The sequence below is a fragment of the Ursus arctos genome, unplaced genomic scaffold (genome assembly GCF_023065955.2).
Source record: "Ursus arctos isolate Adak ecotype North America unplaced genomic scaffold, UrsArc2.0 scaffold_22, whole genome shotgun sequence".
NCBI classification, from domain to species: domain Eukaryota; kingdom Metazoa; phylum Chordata; class Mammalia; order Carnivora; family Ursidae; genus Ursus; species Ursus arctos.
In genome coordinates this window covers 31910379-31932939 of record NW_026622897.1, presented here as the reverse complement: position 1 = coordinate 31932939, position 22561 = coordinate 31910379, and the positions used below count along the sequence as shown (strand labels likewise).

The 22561-nt window shown below is 44.9% G+C and overlaps 1 protein-coding gene across 1 annotated transcript in view; it reads right to left on the bottom strand.

Moving 5' to 3' along the window:
* FAT3 (FAT atypical cadherin 3) overlaps positions 1 to 22561 on the bottom strand; it is a 635693-nt gene that overhangs the window by 12737 nt on the left and 600395 nt on the right. Inside the window, exons 21-22 of the mRNA XM_044386515.3 lie at positions 20624 to 20781; positions 13402 to 13870 (exon numbers count right to left, since the gene is read on the bottom strand). Of these exons, the coding sequence (XP_044242450.1) occupies positions 13402 to 13870; positions 20624 to 20781 (627 nt within the window). The remainder of the gene's footprint in view (positions 1 to 13401; positions 13871 to 20623; positions 20782 to 22561) is intronic.

The window sequence follows — 22561 nt, the reverse complement described above, 5'->3', positions numbered from 1 at the left end:
GATCTCACCATGATATGCTTTCGTCTGGGCTTATTTCAACCAGCATTGGACACTCTGGAAATTCTTGTCCTTTAACTTGCTCGGAAAATTTAATTATTTCATTGATGATTTCCATTCCTTTGTTTTCCCTGTTCTGTCTTTATGGCAGTTTTATGATTTGGATCTCAGATCTCCTGGACCTTCCTCTAATTATTTTTCTTATATTACTACTCTGTGAGTTTTTTTTCCCCATACTTTCTGAGAGATTCTCATCTTCTGAAACTTCTATTGAGATTTTCATTTATGTTGTCATTTTCCAAGGGCTCTTTTTTGTTCACTAAGAATTCGTGTGCGTGTGTGTGTGCATGTGTGTGCGTGTGTGTGTGCGTGTGTGTGTGTTTAAACAACAGTGTCCTGCTCACGTTTTGTGGTTACAATATCTTCTCTTATCTCTCTGAGGATATTAATATTTTTATGAAGTTTTCTCCCTGCTTAGTTTTCTCCAGGTTGTTTTTTCTGTCTCTTTGCTTTGGCCTCTGCGATGGTGAATTTTATGTGTCAATTTGATCAGGCTATGGTGTCCAACCGTTGGACAAACACCAGTCCAGATGATGCTGTGAGGGTATCTGTGGATGTGATTTACACAATCAGCTGACTTGAAGCAGAGCAGATTACCCTCCATGATATGGGTGGACCTTATTCATTCACTTGATGGCCTTAAGAAGGAGGAATTCTGCAGCAACATAGAAACTTTGCCTGAGTTTGCAGCCTGCTGGCCTACTCCGTAATTTCAAATTTAAGACTACAACATACATGAATTTCCAGCCTCCCCATAAATAGCTGACTTGCCAGCCCCACAATTGTATGAGTCAACTCCTTAAAACCTATCTATCTATCTATCTATCTATCTATCTATCTATCTATCTAATCTATTATCTATCTATCTATCTATCTATCTATCTATTATCTATCTATCATCTATCTATCTATCTATCTATCTATCTATCTATCTATTATCTATCTATCTATCTATCTATCTATCTATCTATCTATCTATCTATTATCTATCTATCTATCATCTATCTATCTATCTTCTATCTATCTATCTATTATCTATCTATCATCTATCTATCTATCTATCTATCTATCTATCTATCTATCTATTATCTATCTATCTATCTATTATCTATCTATCTATCTATCTATCTATCTATCTATCTATTATCTATCTATCTATCTATCATCTATCTATCTATCATCTATCTATCTATTATCTATCTATCTATCTATCTATCTATCTATTATCTATCTATCTATCTATCTATTATCTATCTATCTATCTATCTATCTATCTAGCTATCTAGCTATCTATCTATCTATCATCTATCTATCCATCCTATTGGCTCTGTTTCTCTGGAGAAGCTTAATACATTCTTTATATTCCAAATTAGAGGATTTCCTACCTTGCCTGGCAATCCTTCCTTATCAGCCCTGTTTGCAGAGTGGGGCAGTAGGAAATTAGAAATCTGATGAGAAGCTCTGAGCCCATGAGTGGGGTTTGTCAACTGTGATACTCTGTTTCAGTACCACTGGGTTGGTAAATTTCCCCACTAATGACCCTTATCAGCTGCCCAGAGGGAGAGTGAAGGCCAGGTTTGTAACATTCAGGGGATCGGGTGCTGGTAGAGGAGCGTTGATTGTGGGTCTCAGCATCCAATGAAGACACGAGATTCACTTCTACACACCCCAGGGCTGACTAAGTGCAGGGCGCTCCCTGTTCTCTCACCCCTGCAATCCCTCATCACCTGCAGGCTCTGCCAGGGTGGGGGGGGGGGCGTGTTTACCTGGCCATGCAGAGAGAAGGTGGGAATCTAGTGTTCTGACTGCCTCTCAAACAGACCTTTGACCAATTCTTATTTTAAGCCCTTTGTCCCATCTCTTCCCCTTTTAGAAGTGACTAATGCCTCCAGTTCCTGAGCCTTTTGGGGATTCAGTTCCCAGATTCCCTTCTACTGGTCAACACCTAAGCCCCTCGAAGCTTCACTTCTCTTCCTTACTACCTGTTCGTTTGCCTCCCACCTCCAGCCTCGGTCGGTGCTGTCTCCTTCTCATGTCCCCTCACTCCTATAGGCTTATGGCTTATGAAAATGCCTTTACTCATGCGGCAGTGGGATTGTGACAGTGAGCTGCCACTATTACCCAGAAGTGACCAATGAGACTTTCCTCACTTAGGATCTTTTGTAAATGCTGTAAGGACCCATTCTCACTTTCAGTTGAAATGTTCTTGGGCTAATCTCAACTCCCCAGTGACTGATGCTGGGATTTTATAGATCGAGTTTTTTAAGTTTATATATTTGCTTATTTATTTATTTATTTATTTATTTATTTATTTATTTATTTTTGTAATCTCTACACCCAACATGGGGCTTGAACTCATGACCTTGGAGATCAAGAGTCACATGCTCTTCCTGCTGAGCCAGCCAGGTGCCCCTATAGATTGATTTCTAAAGGCAGAGCATAGTTAAAAAATCTATAGATTGAAATAGTGTATGTGCTCATTTGTGTGTACTCAACCCACACTACAGACATCTCTCATGCGTAGGGGGATATTATGGCTGGCTGTTCATCGGTACAGGGAAAGAAAGACTCACCTTCGGGAGGCAGGTGCAGGAGGAAGAGAGAACTCTTTAAATTCACAAAAGGAGGGGGCCTTGTGGTGCCAGCCTCCGCAGCACCAAGAAACACAAAGGGCCAGAGACTGAGGCTCCGAGAGAGACGCGGTGCTCTAGAATGCACCAACAATGAACCACCAGGGAACTAACTCTTATGGAAAGACCATTGTTGATGCAAACTGTGTTGAAAGGCGGCCAGCCTGATGTCTGTGGACAGGATGCAGGAGACTGAGGTATGCTTGCTTTAAATTATGCTGACTTGGAGCTGTTTTCTTCCAATTTGGGAAGCTGCTTACCTTAATGGAATCGAATAGAATTGATGAAAGCAGTTAGAACTGGGGAAAATGCTTCTTTGTGTCACCTGGCTAGTTCTTGGCCAGAAAAGCATGCCATTTAGAGGTAGAGTAACTTTTGAGCATGAATTAGATTCCCTTCTATTTATTTATTTATTTATTTATTTATTTATTTATTTATTTATTATTTTTATTTTTTTAGATTCCCTTCTTGACCAAAGGGAGAGGCGATACAACCACAGGAGAGGACTTGAAGGCACATCAGTGATGAGGTGGGAGGGAAGCCGGGAAGGGGTAATCTAAGGCAAGGTGGGTCAGAGCAGGTAAGATTCCCCTTCTCCAGCTCGCATTTGGCAAGCTTCCAGACAATTTCCCAAATAAAGCCATAGCAGAAGACGCTGGGGGGAAGGGAGGCACAAGGAAGGCCTGTCTGGAAATAAGGGACATTTGAATTACTATCATGGAAACTGGATTCTAACTAAGGTCATGGGTTTGATTTCTTTGATTTGATGTCTCGGTGCCTTGGAAAATCAGAATTTAAAATGAGGCAATACCTCTAGTGCACTATTTTACTCCCACACATTTCCTTCTGCATTTTGTCATTTTCATTATCTTTTGTGGGATAGCTAGTGTTACCTGATGCAGCTGCCGGCCTGACTGATTAACCTATTCACTGACTGAGTGCCTAAGCCATCGGCAGCGGTGGGCTGCAGCCAGCTCACAGGGGTGTGAGCACCGACTGTTAAATATCCGGGAATTTGGCAGGCCAGTTATAAAACCACTGGTAGCCTGATATGAGCCATGGCGGGAGTACTTACATCACAGAAATCAACAAACACTACAAACTGGGGCTTCGATTTTTAGAGAGCTGGTTCCCAGCACACCCTAGAAGAGGGACTGTGACAGGCCCTGGGGATACAAAGACAGAAATACAGCACCTAGAAATGCAGAGGCAGCTACAAAACCACCATGATAGCAGGCACAGGGTGTGGCAGGAGCCCAGAGCAGGGACTTTGGATCTAGGCTGGAGCAAACCATGCCTGATGGAGGAGCTCTGTTCTGCACCTGAGAAAACGGGCTATCCATTTTGAAGATGATGATGTAGACGACGAAGATGGCAGCTGACACATGCATGACACTTGTCCCATGCCGGAAACACTTCTAAGCACTTCACCTGTACTAACTCTTCTAATTCTGAAAACAAGCCTCTGTCAGAGGTACGACTGTTACTCCCATTTTCTAGACGAGGAAACTAGGGTATAGAGAAGTTGATTACTGATTTGCAGTCATGAGGCTAGGGTGGATCTGGCCCCAGAGACCCTAAATTGTTCAATATCCTCCCGAACTGTATTTTTAACAACTGTACTTCATTACACCCTCTTTCTGGATTCTCTGCTTATCCAAAGACAGAAGGAAGCTGTCTAGTATCTATTCTCACGATCTCAAACCCACGGAGCAAAGGAGGCAGAGAATGTTTGGAAAAAATATTGCTTGTAGAACTTTAAATTGGGGGTTTTTATGTTTAAATTTGGAGTTTTTATGTTAACACAATGAGAGGGAAAAGCGACTGGATCTTATTTTAAAGTGGTCAGATTTTTCTTTATTTTTCTTTCTTTCTTTATTTTCTATTGTTAAATATTTTTTATAATAATATTTTTTATTATGTTAGTCACCATACAGTACATCTCTAGTGTTTGATGTAAAATTCCATGATTCATTACTTTCGTATAACACCCAGTGCACCATGCAATACGTGCCCTCCTTACTACCCATCACTGGCCTATCCCAGATTTTTCTTTAAATGAAAGAGGAGTGAAATCTACTGTGAAAGAGGTTTGTTGATCAAGAGTCACCTGTTATCGCAAAGTTTTCTTTATGATCTCATTCTCCTAGCCTGGGCGTTATTATTAATAATTTTAGAATATTGATATCAATATCAAGGCCACAGTGATACTAAGGGATCTAATGCTGTAGTGGTTTAAAATCACTCTGAGTCATTTTATGAAGGACTGCAATAATCCTATGAAGGAAAAATGAAAAGCCCCATTAACATCTCAACTCCATGGGGGTTGGAAGCATTAGTGGCTCGTTCGAGTACGTATAACTGGTAAGTGATTGAATTTGAGCTTGAATCCAGGCTTTCAGATTCTCAAACATTTCTACAAGATGGTATTGGCATTGAAACTCATCAGTGAGCAGGAACTTATCACTTGCTAGGAATGAGGAGGGGATTGTACTTAGACCCCACAATGCTCCAGGGAGCTAAGGAGATAAGGAAGATGGTCAACATCAGACACCCCTGTGGGAGCCAGATAATCATTAAATTATAAGATACTGGCATCAAAGTTTCTGCTCTTCCCAAGCATTATCATATGTTGTCTAAAACACAAATCAAGGGGGGCACCTGGGTGGCTCAGTTGGTTAAGCGTCTGCCTTCAGCTCAGGTCATGATTCTGGAGTCCCACGATCCAGCCCCATGTCAGGGGGCTCCCTGCTCAGTGGGAGTCTGCTTCTCCCTCTGTCCAGCCCTGCTTGTGGGCTCTCTCTCTCTCTCTCTCAAATAAATAAAATCTTAAAACACACACACACACACACACACACACACACACACACACACACACACAAATCATGGAAACAGAATTTCAAGAGCTATCCAGGCATTATCTGACCACAAATAATATCTTAACACTTTGTAAATGTGAAAGAAAAATTAAATGCAGTGGGTAATATCCAAGTGTTATTAAAAGAGTAGGTTTTTTTTTTTTTTTTGAGGTTAGGGGAAGAGGAAATTATTGGCAAGAACAACAGCGTAGGGGCGCCTGGGTGGCACAGTCAGTTAAGCAGTTGACTCTTGGTTTCAGATCAGGTCATGATCTCAGGGTTGTGAGATCAAGCCCTGTGTCGGATTTTGCGCTTAGCTCAGAATCTGCTTCACTGTCTCTCTCCCTCTCCCTCCACCCCTCCCACTGGGCTCGCTCTCTCTCCCTCAAATAAATAAATCTTTTTAAAAAATTTAAAAAAGAACAACAGCTTATTATGCACTAAGGAAAATGCAAAGAACGTTCTATGCATTATCTCATTTAATTCTTGACAACGACCCTATGTTGTAAGTAGTGTTGTCACAGTTATTTTAGAAATAAGGGAACTGAAGCTTAAATAAGATGGTTTGCCTAAAGTTACATAGTCAATAAGTGGCAGACACCATTTAAAACAGTTCCCAGGTTGAAAAAAGACAATCATATTCTTAGCATTGAGATACATGCTAAAAAAAATAATACTGTTATAGCTTCTCTCCCCTGGAATCCTGGCAAAGCGAGAAGTATATTTTTAAGCCTTGTCTCAAAGCTGTGCTCTTGTTTACAATCCTTCTAGTTATAGCAGATGCAGATGGCTTTGAAATCTGCACCCGGACGAACTTAAAATGCCCCCTCCTTTCCTTGTTCAAAGAAGACTGCAAAACCTATTAAATGCAAAAAATAGAAACGGTTTAAGCAATTACAGAGTGAATTTGGGCTGGATAAGCAAATAATCAAGATCATTTCTATCTTACTCCTTTGATTTATTAGTCGTTTTCCAAGCTGATTCATCCAGGTAATGGCCTCAACCCTCGGCCCTGCTCCCCAGTGTAGGTGACACAATTCTGATCAGGTTTGGCTGCCTTGATAAGGCGACATCAGCCTGGTGCACAAAGGTGGAAGTAATAACAAATATGAACTGGCATTTGGGATCTGAAGTCAGCATCAACCACTACGCTTGCTGGATTATGGATTTCATTTAGAGACTCCAAGAGCTCACATGATCCGGGGAGGCAGCTGTGAGGTGTCAGGGAGGTCCTGGGTCCTTTTAAGTTCTGGCTGTTGCCCACCAGCCGGGTCTGATCACAGCCGAGCCGCCTGGCCTCCAGGAACCTCCCTATTTTTATCTGGTAATTGAGCCTCACTAATACCCACTTCATAGAGAATAATAAGGCTTTTGGATTCATCAGCCACAATGTAGCACACAAACATTAGGTGCTTTATTGTTGTAATTATTGTAATTACTATGGATTCCGAAATCAGCTTCGTTTCTGTGTCGCCCATCAACCAAACGACTGCAAGCCATGGGAGTTTCTGACTCTGACTTTTAGGCTGAATCTTGGGAAATCCTGAAACGTCTAGCCTGTGTGAATCTTAATACATATGAGAAAACTGGTGGGCCCATTACCGCAGGAGATGCTGGTCACAAGTAGGGTGAGCTCGGCTGCAGAGCATGGCCTCTGTCATGACTTCCCGTCTTTCACCAAGCAGGGTGCAGAACGACCTTTGAAGGTGAGACCTGTAACTTTCCCTAGGACAACCTACTCACATTTCCTACACTGTACCTTGGGCTGAGCTTTTAGCATTTTCTTTGAGGATCTGGAAACATGCAATGTGTTAACGACACACAGTAAATTCTCACCTTCTAGCATGTTCTTTTGTGTTTGCATGTAACCTGACTGCTTTAGGGTTTTGAGGGTTTGGGTTTTTTTTCCTTTCTTTCTGTTTTTCTTTCTTTCTTTTTCTTTCTTTCTTTCTTTCTTTCTTTCTTTCTTTCTTTCTTTCTTTCTTTCTTTCTTTCTTTCTTTCCTTCCTTCCTTCCTTCCTTCCTTCCTTCCTTCCTTCCTTCCTTCCTTCTCTTTCTTTCTTTCTTTCTTTCTTTCTTTCTTTCTTTCTTCTTTCCTTCTTTTTAGCAGTATCTATATCACTAATGCTGTTACCATAGTTTTTTTCCAAAGTACCAAAAACAAGGTACCTCAGTATTTAGAAGAAAGTCACCCGGAAAAAAAAAATTTTCCCCATAAGCTGCAAAGCTCAGGCAAATTAGTCCACAGTAAGGGTGCCTGGCTGGCTCAGTCAGTAGAGCCTGCGAGCCTTGATCTCAAGGTTGTGAGTTGGAGGCCCACGTTGGGTGAAGAAATTGCTTAAAAATAAAATATTTAAAAAAAATGATGGCGACAGTGTATCCAGTGGGAGTCTGGTTCCTCCCTTCTCTGTCCCACTTTGCTCAGTGGGCCAGTGGGCTGAGCTTACACAGGAACCCTGTTCAATTCCCTTAAGCCAGCTGTGAGGGGAGGAAGGCCACACAATGGAATCCATTGGTCACAGAGACAGCAATGGGACTCCAAAATTTACTTAAAGTGTCAAACTTCAAGTTTGAAGGCCCAAGTTTATCTAGACCCTTAGCAGTTAGGGATAAAAAATACTCAGTAAAACATCACCCAAAGTATCTCGGGCAGCTTTGTTGAAACACTTCTATGCCCAACTCTTTTTTTTTTTTATAATGATTTTTTATTATATTATGTTAGTCACCATACAGTACATCCCCGGTTTTTGATGTAAGGCTCGATGATTCATTAGTTGTGTATAACACCCAGTGCACCATGCAATATGTGCCCTCCTTACTACCCATCACCGGTCTATCCCATTCCCCCACCCCCTCCTCTCTGTAGCCCTCAGTTTGTTTCTCATAGTCCATAGTCTCTCATGTTTCATTCCCCCTTCTGATTACCCCCCCTTTCTTTATCCCTTTCTTCCCCTACTGATCATTCTAGTTCTTATGTTCCATAGATGAGAGAAATCATATGATAGTTGTCTTTCTCTGCTTGACTTATTTCACTAAGCATTATCTCCTCCAGTGCCGTCCATGTTGTAGCAAATGTTGAGAACTCACTCGTTCTTTCTGATTGCTGAGTAATATTCCATTGTATATATGGACCACAACTTCTTAATTCAGTCATCTGTTGCAGGGCATCTCGGCTGCTTCCACGATTTAGCTATTGTGGACATTTCTATGCCCAACTCTTGGCAACATCCAAGACCTCGCTGTTGCGTGCAACTTACTTAGAGGGAGTAGGTAGATGCTATCATTTTCCCTTGGGAGGGGAGCTTGGGGGGGTCTCAAACTCCTGACTGTCTGTGGAACAAAGTTCAAGTTTTACACTAAAACAGTGACAACAAAAGCAGGCCGTGCACCTGACATTCACTTCCTGAACATCCAATGTCTGCTTACCCTTCCTGGAAATCACTGACTCACATTCCTGCAAACACAGAGCTTACTGGCATTCCCAAAGGTCAGTGGTTCTGGTTCGCAAACTCAGATGCACATAGAATTACCTTGGAGGCTTGTTAAAAGCAGAGATGTCTGAATTCCCCCTCCTTGCAGATTCTGAGATTCCGATTTGTAGGTTGGGGTGTTTTTTTTTCCCCCCTAAACTTTCACTGAGAAATTTTTCTTGGTAGTAAGTTTAGCAATTTGTGACTATGACTCAGTGATCTAGCAGAAGGTTCCTTGGACATGGTTGGCGAATGATGGAGGCAAGTATAGAGATTCTCCTTTTCCCTTTAAGAATTGAGAGACCCTTCTATAACAAGGTTTCATTTTAATAAGGTCCTCAGGTGATGCAGATGCCTCTTCGAGATTGAGAACCACTGTATACGTTACGTGAAAACAAACAAACGAAAGAACTAGTTTCCTTAGATTTCAGGGCAGTTCAGAGACAGAGAAAGATATCGGTCTATCACCTAGAGATCTTATTAAAATACAGACTTGGATTCAGTGGGTTTGGGGTGGGATCTAAGATGCTACATTCCTAACATTTGCAGTGATGCCGATGCTGTTGCCTCCTGGAACACACTTTAAGTAACAAGGGTTTCAAGAGCACAGGCTGGAGGAGGGGGTTCTATAAACCTGGATCAAATCCCGGCTTCCCCACTGTACTAGCTGTGTGACCCTGGGCTTGGTATTTAAGCTCTCTGGCTTGTGTTTTTAATCTGTAAAATGGGGGTGGGGGAAGGGAAGACTCGTAATGACCCCAGCGTACTGTGAGACTTGTCACAGTGCTTAAGCACTTACAAGGTAAGCACTTGAAAGAGTCTAATCAGTGGTTAACTCCTAAGCATTTACAAGTTTACCAAGTTTTCATTTGAAGGGTTAGGCTTCTAGTCTCACGCAGAGCTGACAGAATGGCTATTTCTGGCCTGGTGACTGCCTGGCTCGTGGCATTGACTTTGGCAAATTACAGCTTCGTTTCAACTAGGTTTTTCCAGTAATGGGCTTGAGCTGAGCAGGAGAAGGCAGGGAGGACTGAGGACTCCTTATCCAGATTGTGGGTGCTCGTGGGCTGCTCCCTGCCCCACGGGGTCTGGAAATGCAGGGGTCAGAATGGGACGAGGCCGTTTCTTCTCCACGGTGGTTGGTATTTCCAGTTCATGTTTATGAAATACATATAATTTCAAGGCTTTAACAAGAGAGAGCCTTCCCTCTGTGGTTGATTTAGAATCATATTTACACTCTTATTACAAGTTAGCATTCTGGGCTCTAACTCCCCTGGGGTTCCCATGGCTTGTTCTCGGGACAGCTAGAGTCATAACACTGGTCAAACCCGCTGACCATGTCATTCTGAGCTAGCAGACGCGGCTCCCTTGCCGCTTCATGCCAAGGGTTTTGATTCGGTTTGGAGGTGGTTAGAGCAGAATCCTGCTTCTTTGAAATAGAACGCCTCTTGCTGTGGGTTGCCTGCTTTCAAAACTCCAAATGCTCTGGAGCAATGAGCTAGGATAGCCGCAATTTGAGAATGAAGCCTGTCCCCAGGAGAGCCGATGACCAAGATTCCAGCATTCTTCAGTGGTCAAGGGGGTGATTATACTCAAATACGTGTTCTGGAAATTTAAAGCGACACCCAGCACAGGGTTCAAACAGCAGCAAGATGTTCAGATCTTTTGTCACCAGCATTCTCCTTTGCATCAAGGCACACTGGAAGCACCTCACTCTACCTTCCCTAGCCCTATTCCCCTCTTGAATACTGCCCGCATCCCAGCCTCTGATCTGGGGAAGCAAGACTCTCTCTCTGTGATTAGACACCCCTGCAGCCAGAGGGCATTCTTCAAGGCATGAATATTCTTTCACTAATGACCGAGTCTTATTGTTCTTTTTAAACCATCCCTCACAACTAGGATGATTTTTCCTTTCTTTTAAATAACCTTATAATTAGTTTCACAGATAGGAGTTAAAGGCCAAATTATTGGTTGTTTCTTTCCTTGCTTTTATCCTCTAATTTTGGGCATTCGCAGAGAGGATACAGGGGCCTAGCAAAAATTCCTCTTATATTAACAGATAATGGTGGCAAGAAAATGGATTCCCTCTCCTCTTTTTTAGGAGCTGAGGTCTTAGTCCTCATAGCCAGGAGCAGGTAGATACCTCCTCATATATCAGAGGAGGAATTCTGTGCCTTTGATTTCCTAGGGAAGCAACAGAAACCCAGTTCGTGGATTTCCTGGCAGGTGGTGAGGAGTTTGCTGGCCCTAAGTTCAGTACTGTTGTGCATGAGACCCCCAGATTGCCCCATCTGGATCATGCCCTGGGGGTCGCTGAAGTAAGAACCATTGGGCCTCCTCAACTCAAAAGAAAGAGTAGGCTCGAGAGAAGGGGGCTGTGTAGATGGAGATGTGGAAAGATACTTTGTTTTAGGAAAACATGAGCCTCCAGGCACAAAGGAGACATTTGAACTGACGGAAGGCTCTATCGTCTTGGAAGAGAGAGGACCTTTTGTGGAATCCCAGTCCCAAACCCAATCAGAGGGGGAAGTGGGGGACAGAGGACAAAGGAGAGTATGAAAGAGAATGCAACCTGTAAGCCAGGTTGGGCTTCTGGGGAGAGGAAAGCAAGTTCTTGAGGCCATTTGAGAAGTACACAGCAGGCGCGTCCTCAGTGCTGAAATCTGGTTAAACCAAATGAGATAAAAAACAAGTAGGGGAAAATTGCCGTGCTGATATGAGTCACACTCGCTTAATGAACATACCTGCACTGAATACTCTGCTCACGGATTTCAGGCAATTAAAAAACATTGAAATGCATGCCGAAGAGCAAGATTCCCTGTCTTTTTCCTTAATACGGTGATTATTATTGTTATTATTATTTTAAAGATAGCCCATCGTGGAAGCCCATAGCTTTGCCAGCAAAAACAATGTCCTGCCATCGTTAAAAGTATGTTACAATTTGTGGCTATGTACCCAGCATTTGACATGGAGTGGTGTTCTATTTCAACCCAATATAATTACATGCTCCTTTTATATATCGTGGATGGCTCACACTAGCAGAATTGTTTTGCCTGGTGAAAAACTGGCCATGACTTGTCATAATGGGCTGGTTTATAGAACCACTGAAGTATAGTTACTGCCCATCATTCGGGAATTATGGCACCATAACAACCCTTTATTTACATATACTGCTGAGACAGTAAAAACACCAAATAGATTTCTTAAATCGAGACGGCAGAAATTTCCCCCCAGGGCACTTGGCCCTCATTGTGGCAGTAACATATGCAAGTCTAAATAACTATGGTGTCTGTATTTCGGCAGTGCATCATTTCAGGGACAGTTTATAACATTCTAATAATAAAATGGACTCTAAATTTGGAGTTGGGCTTCACGAACATTAGATGGTAATGCGCACAGCAGAATCTCTAAGTGATTTGTGAGGAAGGTTTAAATTTGCTAATCACGCCACTGCTGAGAGACTCTGCAAAGGGGCTCAAGTGTGATCAGTGGCTGGGCTGTCGGAAGGCAGCAGAGCCTTCTACTAGCGGAGTGCCTGACCTAGTTTATGTTAGCACACAGACCGCATCTGGGGAAGTCAGGGATTCTTTCATTTCCAGACTCCCAGGACTTAGATGATCTTGGCTTTTGCCTCAAACAATAGAAATCCTCTATTCCCTTCCCCCGCTTTTTTCGCCTACCTTGTTCTTTCTTTCTTCTTCATGATATACGTTTGGGGAAAAAATTTATTGGCGTAAATCATCGCGCTCTCATTGACTGTTTATCTGTCCTGAGATTTCATGTAAATTGCCCTCTCTTTATTCCTGAGTTTCTACCCCTTTATGGAATTGTCACTGGATTTATTTTTAATGCGCACGTTTTAAAAGCATGCTCCAAAGCATCTCCACTGTATTTCCATTCCTGGAGTGGTGGGTTCAACTCTCCCCTCCCTTTAGCTTCTAGTGAAGTTACATGTCTGTGTGACAAAGGACTGTGTGGGGACACCATGATTCAGACTGCCAGCAATCATTCTGCAGTGACACACAGGCAGCTCAAGAGGGCTGATGCCTAAAAGGGGGTCCTATTCCTCCCCAGGCCTGGAAGGGTGTGGTGGGGGGGACGGGAAGGGGGCCACCTTGACAGCATCTCTGCCCTCCTGAGGTCACCGCCCTGTGCCGGTGACTTGCTGCGAGAGGACTGGTTAAACTGGACACTTCTGTAACTGTCAAGCTCCAGGACCTTTCTAAAGGGGAGTAGGAAGCTCGGCCAGCATTTGCGGTGAATACTCCTCTCAGGGAAAGCACCCGAGTGGGTGAAGCCTGTAAAAGCCAGTCCCTCGCTGGTTGATCCAGCCCCTCTTCCTCCCCGAGCCCCCGCCCTGCAGGTGCCCGGGCGCGGTGCACTCACCCCCGGAGGGCAGGCCGGCGCAGCTGCCCCCGTGCTGGCACGGGCTGCGCTCGCAGGCGTCGGGGTAGAGCACGCAGCCCAGCTTCAGCTCGGTCAGGCCCACCACCTCAGCGAAGCTGCTGCGCTTGTTCTGCAGCGGGAGCTCCTTGCTGTTCAGCACCACCGAGTCCAGGCAGCCCTGGAAGCCGCTCAGCACCTGCGTGACCCGCGTGTCTGTCAGGCTGCGGACGCTATCCGCCTGCACCAGCGCCCCGAAGTAGATGGCGCTCTCTGTGCTCAGCGTCTGGAAGTAGAGGGGCGCCCTGCGCCGCTCCACGTAGCTGTCGTCCAGGGACAGGCTGGTGAAATTGCGGTTGAGCTCCAGGAAGACCGAGTGCCAGCTCCCATCGTTGACGGCGCGGCCCGAGATGCCCAAGATCCCCGGGCCATTGCCGCAGTCCAGCTGGAACCACAGCTTGCCATCCACGATCTGTGTGGGGAAAGAGCACCGGGGCGCTTTTCAGCATGTGTCTGGCAATATACGCCCGACACCCTGTTCCCTCCCCAGCAGCGGGAAGCCTCTAGGATGGACTTGCTTTTGAGCCAGTCCTCAGCCTGGTGTGGCTTGATCTCTCCCCATTATGTGCCATGCAAACGCGTGCCTGAAATGTCACAGATCTTGTAATTAGTAACATGAGCACAGCTGCACAGATCCACAATTATATTTCAGAATGTTCCTATTCTTTGGATCTTTGCCCTTTGAAAGGGCACAGCAGTATCTTGTTTCGGGGTCTGTTCGCGCTCTGCACCCTCCTTCGGTATTCCCACCACAGGAATGATTTCTGTGAACTCAGTATTTATTTACAAATATTTATTGAACATCTACTATGTGCAAAGCAGTGTTCTAGGTACCATGCAGACCACTGTGAGCAAAAAGAGTTACTATCTCTGACCTCAGGGGGCTTATGTTTTAGGGGTGGGGCAGATGGCCATAAATCAGAGAAGCACAGAAATACATACATACTCCCCAAGTAAGTGTGCGTGAGTGTGCTAGAGGGGGAGAAAGAGGCCAGGTAGAAATAAAAGAGCTCTTACTTCCCACCTTCATATATACTTAGGATTTTAAAACCCTTCTCTATGAAACACTAGCATATTCTTAAAACAATTCTTTAGGACAGCTGCTTATCACTTAGGTTAAGATTATCCCACAGAGCGCTCAGGGCCTGGCCATTTGCTTAGAATATAGCTATGTATCTTTAATGGCATCCGGCCCCCCAGAAGGACTTTTCTGGATAACTGTTCATGTCTCGTAGATGCTCCCAGCTCCCAGTCCAGGGTCAGCTACAACAGAGACCCGCCTGCTTTGATTGTACTGGGGCAGGGAGGGCATCCAAGTCCGTTCCGGGAGGCTAACGAACCACAGGGGGACAGAAAACTCAGAAAGTGTGTGTTGTTGAGTGATGGTGGCTGGCCAGGACCTGTCGGCCAGGGACTGGTCCTCCATGGAGACCCAGGTTCGACTGTTGCTGGGGAGACGGGCTGGCTTTTGAATCCCCTGGGGTCTACCCTCATCCTCGTTTCTCAGAAACACAAGGTGGCTTGAGGATCCAGGGAATGATGCTGGATCCCTGTCCTGCCAACAAACCAATACTGGGCCCTGAAAGGATTCACAGCCAGAGACTGTGAAACAAAAGGTACTTTGCTGGCCTTTTTGTATGACCCAGCAAAGGGGTCTCGTGGGGGCCAACATCTGAGTCATGCAAGTACAGCAGGCCTTCATTTAGGATCTGCTGACATTGGTGGTCTTGTGCCAGAATCTGGGCAGAGAGAGGGAAGGGGAAGGGAAGGGAAGGCAGACTGTCCAAGTCTCTGCGAGCGAAGGAGGTATAAATGTCAAACGAATTCATAGAAACAGACTGACCCACTCTTTCCAACATGCGTTTGATTTAGGGCGACCTGATAGGGCTTTGTCACAGTATCACTCATTCTCACGGATGGAGTATTTCTCTACCTATGCTTCAGTATGTCCCACAGACAACTAATCCTCCGGGACTCGCATTTCTGCCTCTGGGGATTCTCTAGCACCTTCTCTTCCTGTGTATAAAGTTAAGCCATGGGAGCATGCAGACATGGAAGGCAAGGGGCTGTGTGAACCAGGCAGAGCCCTGGGGACGTATGAATGAGGACTCTAACTCAGGTTTTGGGGTGCCACACCCAGGCGACCTGACAGAACGGGCCGGCCTCTCTGGGCTTGAGACCCCCTTATGTGGAGAGTGGAGATCGTTGCTGTGGCCCATTTTACGAGGAGCCCGTGTCCACTGCAGAATGGTTAGCTGCCTCGTATGCAGTACATACACACTGCACTCCGAAGTGCAAATGTATCCATGTGAAGAGGCCGGAGGCAAAGATTTATGTTTTTTTCAGAGAGCTTTCCTAGGTGATCTATGCTGTTGCCTCAGTCATTTTTTTAGTTCCACAAAATGGACTGAATGGATATTGTAAATCATACCAGCAGACTTGCTCGGGAACAACTCCTGGGTAATATCCATATTTTTATTTCAATGTAAGTAATAAAATGATCAAATGCGACTTTGGGGACTTCCTTCCTCTGGCACAGTCCATCTGCTGTTCTGCTCCGTGGCTACAAAGCGCTGTCCCCAGACTATCAAGGATGATAGTGAGATGGTGAGGGTGTGATTCATCAAAGGCTTGGTAAAAGGATGTATGCAATTAATAGATTCCTCGGTCCATTCCCCTCTCCAAGCCCACTCCCTACCTCTTGGGATAATAACCAAGTTGCAAATTCATCTGGGAGAACCGATGTAGCTCTAATGTACTCACGTACATCGAAATTCCGTAACTAAGGAACATAAAGCGATCCCATAGTAACAGCGAGTACCGTTCACTTTGCTTTGCTGTTGAGAAAAGTAACAGTAGCAACCTGCTGAATGAATAGGAAGCCTGGTGCCTTTGGACAACAAAAGTGATTTGTGCCCTCAAAATTCTAGGAGTTTGGAATTATGAGCCTTGTCTAGGTGACACACCAGAGTGCTGATGTCAGAGGCAACTTTGCAAAAGTTCCTCTTTTCCTATGTCACAAGCATATTATGCCGGGTAGAGAAGAGACTACTTTCGTGTCTGAGTCCGTTCACACTGGAAACTCATGCTCTGATCATTTTTAGTTTTTCTCTGTCTCCAGAATAGGGTAGACCCAGTGTGAAAGGATCTCTCTTTTAAGTGGACAAAGCTTTCTCAAGCCAGAGGGCAAGCTATTAATAGAAATTGTGCTGTGCATGAAACTGTTAAAAAAAAAGTCTGCAGCAATGATCTGAAATGATGTGCTGGGTTGGGAGAGGCGGGTAGGCAATTTGTTCAATGAAATGCATAATTCTGCGAGCAGGGCTCTAATGTTACGAGATATTTAGGTCCTCAGTTTTGTTGGAGATCAGCGATGTGCTTTAACCCGGATCTTGAGCGGCATGGGGCTTAGAAGACAAGAGATCAGAGCTATAAGTCATTTTGTAGGAAAGTAGGATTTTGAGTGAAAAAGTAGGATTTTGAGTGAAAAAACGATGGCACAGTCTTGCTGCTTCAGATCCCTGGCGTGTGGTTCTAGCAAGTGCACTCATGCCCCCCAACCTGTAAGAGGGTTATCAACTATTCTTTGTAAAGGGAACTTTTTGAAAACCTGTTTCCAAGGCTGCCATCAATAGTTATCTGGCTCAAAAGATATGCCTTAGGGATGTCTAGATGGCTCACTCGGTTAAAGGTCTGCCTTTGGCTCAGGTCGTGATCCTGGGGTCCTGGGATCAAGTCCCACACAGGGCTCCCTGCTCACTGGGGAGTCTGCTTTTCCCTCTCCATCTGCCCTTCCCTCCCTCGTGCTCTCTCTCTCTCTCTCAAATAAATAAAATCTTAAAAAAATACCTTAAATGAATAAATAAATGATCATCCCAGCCGTCCAAACCTCTTCTTTTGATAAACACCTGTAGCATCCTGACCTTCTTGCCTCTGTCAGAGGGTCAGAGCCACTACTGACTAGTTATGTTTGGACAAGCCCACCCATTCTCTCTGAACCTGTTTTCTAACAGGCAAAAAAGGAAGCACTCTTCTCTAGGCACCGGAGAGTATAAAAATACACACATGTATTTTGTAAAGTACTTTGTAAACTTTTAGGTATCTTATTATTATCATCCTGCAATTATTATTTAACTCACTTCTCAGTGATACTCATACCCAGATCCTTGAAACTCTGGAATCTTGTGGGGGCTTCCTTGTTACTTTTCTATGTCAGAAAGATCTGGCCATTCCAAGTGGGCTGTTTTATAAACCAAAGGAGCTTTCCCTGACCATCTTCCTTTTATTCCTGGGGTTTAAGTTAGCTGTGTCCGAGTATCATCGAAATGAAGCCATGTGTCATCTCTAACTTCCCCACAACATGAAATAATGACATTTCTAGATTAACAAGCAAGGACTTCTTGTGCTTTTGCTATAAGATGGGACCCAAAAGACGAATACAGAGAAAAAGTTATAAATCTCTCCTGGTGATCTGACAAGTTTCTTTTACAGGTTTGAGAGGAGCCACAGAACCTATCCCACTATTTTTATTCTTGGTTTGGCTGACAGAAAATTCAGAGTCATGGTTTATGTTCAACTGATATGGCAATCCTTGGTCTAGATTTTTCAATGATGATATTCTGCCCTTCCCCACTTCCTTGGTTGCGTTTTAACCTTTTATTTTCATCTTAATGGTGCCCCAATCTTATTGCATTTTGGTGTTTATGGTAAGCCTGAAATCTCTTCTGGAAGAAGACAGGGTAAGCATGGTCAACAGAAGAATGAGCGCCTTCATGGCTATTAAGAAACAGTGGTGCTCCTTGTCCATGAACATTTTCAATCCTTGAGGTCCCAAGCAGTTCTTCAACTGTCTTCAAGGGGTGCCCTTCACCCCTATTGATTGTCTCAACGACTTTTTAGAGAATGTGCTCTAACTGGGAAAATATAAACAACCAGGAGGTGCAACTTAAACAAAGCATTTCAATGTATCGTTGAACCTGAGTACAAGGCCCATACTATACCTACAGCCAATGAAATTAAATCTTGCGTGAGGCTGGAAATGGTAAGCAAACAGATTCAAATCCCCTAAGTGGCTATTCCTGGCGACTGTAGGAGGATATCTGCAATAGTTCAGTGCAGCTGTGTCCTGCTTTAAGCAAACTCAACATATGAAAAGCAAATGCACCGAACAGACAGATTGGGGGCGATTATTCACATCACAAAGGGATTAATGGAGGGGTTCCTTCAAATAGCAACCATCCAGCGTTTATTAGAATTCCATTTACAGAGATTCAATTTACACAACTTTCAGAAACACACTTGTTTCGTGAAATACAATATACCTTTGGAGCCAGAGCCGCCTAAAAGGTTTAATTATTCTTCTTTCCCATCCCCAGGGACCTGTGCGTTTTAGACCTTTGCCAGCGAAGTGTCAAATGACAAGCTCCATTTTAGGATCCGGCCATTCAGGCCCAGTAGTTTTGTTCTCTCTCAAATGTAAGGCTATAGAAGAGAATTGCTATCAGAAAGTGTTTGCCTCTTCAGGATGTTCTGCAAGCAGCAGTCCCGTTTGAGCTTGAAGGAGGAGAGAGAGGTCAGTGACACTTCAGCTGAGCCCCTGGAGCCAGTAACTATGAAGGGCCAGAGCCCTTCCCAGCGAGTACACAAAACCCCACCTCTCAGGGCTATGTAGGGAGTGATCCGCCTACCCAGGGCAGCCGGCTTCAGGGGCTGGGAGGTTAGAAAGACAGGACTTAGGTCTTTGCCTGTGTCTTCTCCCACCACGAAGATCTGATTTGAATTCACTGTTGGCTACAACCGTGCCTCCAGAGCTTCTCCTGTTTTCTTTCCCAGAGCTGAAATGACTCTTTGAGTTGAATGAGTGTGGGTAGCGGGAGAGTCCCCATGGAAGTTTTAAACCCCAACTGCCCTCTGCCTCCCTCTGGCCACCATGGCCCCTGGCAGTACCAGAAGCCAGTGAGTACAAGTCTGTGTGATAAGAAAAGCCGCGGGCATTTAATGTCCTACATCCTTCTCTCCCTCCAGGATGAAAGCCCAGGTCACCTCATTGACTTGGATGTGACCTATCAAACAATCAAAGAACAGAAGCTATAAAGGCCCACCATGACCCCAATTAAGCCCAGTGATAGATCCCTAGGAAGGAAAAAATTGCCAGTCATTTCCACTTGTATGGGCACTTCCTACTGGTCAGACTGTGTCTGCCTCTGAACGCACTTACAACGGGCTGGTACAGGAACCTGGTGGGAATGGGAGAATAGCGTCAGGTTAAACATCTCCCTCCTTCTCTCCCTTCTCTCCCGTGCTGGAAGCCTTCCTCGGGTCTACAGATGCCCCAAATGTGACTTTCGATGAAATGATGGTAGCAGCAGGGCTGAGGGCCAGGGGACAGCACGCAGTGAGAGAGACAGGAATGCGGGTCCAGGCCTGGGCGCTTGTGAGCTGGCCAACCCTGGGTAACTAACTCAACCTTTCTGAGTCTCTGTTTGCTCCTGGATCAGATGGGGCTGATCGTATATAATAAATGTATTATATTAACTTTATAATAAAAAACAAATGAGGCGCATAAAGCCGTTAGTGTTCGTGTTGTCACTGGATTCACGATGGCACCGGAAACTCTGAGCTGCATACAAATGCCAGCCTTGCTCTCAAGGAGACCTGGCTGCTTCGGAGCGTTTCTGAGGCTAGTAGCGATTGCACAAGTGGGCCACTGGGGGCCACGACAGGGCGTATGCAATGTCCTCTACCCTAGATCTCCAACTTCCTCCCAGAGTGAGAACAGAAGTCACCTTCAGGGGTCAGTGGGGATAGGCCCGCGAGGGAGAGGAGGACACAGCCAATCTTTTTAAAGGACCACCCCTGCCGTGGAATTGATTAGCAAGAGCATTCTAATGAACTGTTGCATGATTACAGCTCCAAGGAGGGCAGCCCTTGAACCCACTCTAGAGAGAGATGCCCCAGTACCCGAAGAGCCAATTCTGAAGCTGAACGTATGAAAGGAAATGGGGTGTTGGCACACTTCCCAGTACTGCGGCGGCCCCTCTTTGCCCTCAAGCCAGTTTCTGGTCTTCTGAACTTAAAAGACAAAAAAAGATTTCGGGCCCCAATCCGAGAGCCAAAATATTAGCATGACAACTGACTGCAGGAAAAGATAACCCATTTTAATTACCTTCAGAATTATGCAGGGATTTGCTCTGGTGTACATTATAATCCCGTTGCTTTGGAGGGTTCGCAGGCGCAGAGCTAGCCGGAAGTCCTCTTCTTTGCTATTTTCAGACAGCCGGTATTTGATGTAACTGTTTCCAGCAAAGCTGAGAGAAGTGTGCCCTGAAAAGACCATTAGGAGAAGACATATGTATTGGGAACATCCAGAAATGGTCAGGGACACGTGAAATCACCCAACAACCACCAAGCAAGCTGATGAAAGACCGTGGGAAATTGATGAAGGCATTGAGGAGAAGCCGCTTTTGATTAAAAACGGGTTCTCTCCACTTCAGGCCACATTCTAATTCCGAAGTGCAAAAAATATTAATTCATCAGCTACCAAAATATCTCAGTGGTCTCATGCCAGGGAAAACTTGGTAAGTTCTATAACCTGAATTTTCTCAGAGTCTCAATGCCCATTTTCTAAAATGAGCACTGTTCACAGATACACCCTTCCTGCCCACCCCCAGTCACTCAGACACTCAAAAACTCGCCACTCCATGAAACAAGGGAAAGATAAGGCCATTTGCAAAGAGTAGCCATCATTCCCGAGTATGTTAGTGTCAAATAGCCAAGTGATGTCATTTGCACTAAGGCTGAAAGAAGGAAGTTCATGTCTTGCTCATGGGTCGTCACAATTCTACTTTCTGACCATGAACTTCAAGGCTAGCCTTTTCAGAATCTGCAGTCCTACCACATCGCCGCGTCCTGAGTTCACCCTCTTTTGTACTGAATCCAGCTTTATGTTCTAATGAGCAAAATGATGCTGAAAAGCTGTCTTGCTGGGGTGGGAGGTGGCAAGTGTGAAAATATACCCAATGGATGAAAATCATGGACAATCACAAGTTTTCTACACAGAAAAAAGGAAGGGAGACGGGCAGAAAGTGACATCTAAAGTCACGAGACTTGTTGGCTTTGACGTCAGCCCGACATACCACCTGCTGTGTGCACAGGGTGGGTGAGGGGTAGGGCCAGCCTAAGTATCTTTCAACTCTAAGCCCTGGGTGACTTCAAAGGCAAGTGTGCCGGTGATGTCTTCACTTCACGGGCAGCTCTGTTCTTGAAATCACCTGTGCAAGAGCTTTGGCTTCCATGTTTGAGAACAGGGCTTCTCTTTGCAGAGGCTGAGTTTCTAGAACCCCATGCTTAGCAGAGTGCCTTGCTGTATAGTAAGCTTCATTGTTTTGTATTCCCCCTACAGTTGCTGCTGTAATCACCACTTCATACATATTTCTTGGATTCCAAGAAGGGTATCAGTGCACCTGTATTTTAAATACATCCTCTACCAAAAAGAGTTCTCTTGGTACCAAAAATGAATACCCTTCTAGAGTTTAGATGTGACAGGGAATAGGCGAATCAAAGTATTGCAATTGAGGGAGGGTCGGAAACAGGATCGTTTGGATCGAAATAGCATAAATACATTTCTTTCTTTTCCTTTTTTCTTTCCTTTAGGACACAGAGGTGAGCACCTCTCCTTTCGAGAACATGTAGCATGTTACACAGCTCCAGCCGAAGAGTCTGCTCACGTGGTGCTCTGGGCTGGGCTCGCCTATGGAAGGTCAACCGCACTGGCTCAGCTGTACCTTCTGGTGAGCTCTGTTTTGTGGCTCTGGGTTGTGCAGCCCTCTGACCGTCAGAGGCCATGCCACGGGTACTCTGACTCCCCTGCCTAACCGATGGCCTTCTATTTTCCATTTCACACTCTTAACATCCGTGCGACACCATTGAAAACCCATGTGTGGTCTTCCTGTTATACAAGGAGTCCACGGTCACTGCGTGTTTCCTGAGCACAGGCTGAAGCTGTAATAAGTCCCAAGAACATGTGAGGGCGGGTGTTAGCTGTGGTCCATTCTGAAGGTAAATGTGGCTTGCAGACAGAAATGCCTTTCGGGAGAGCTAGGTC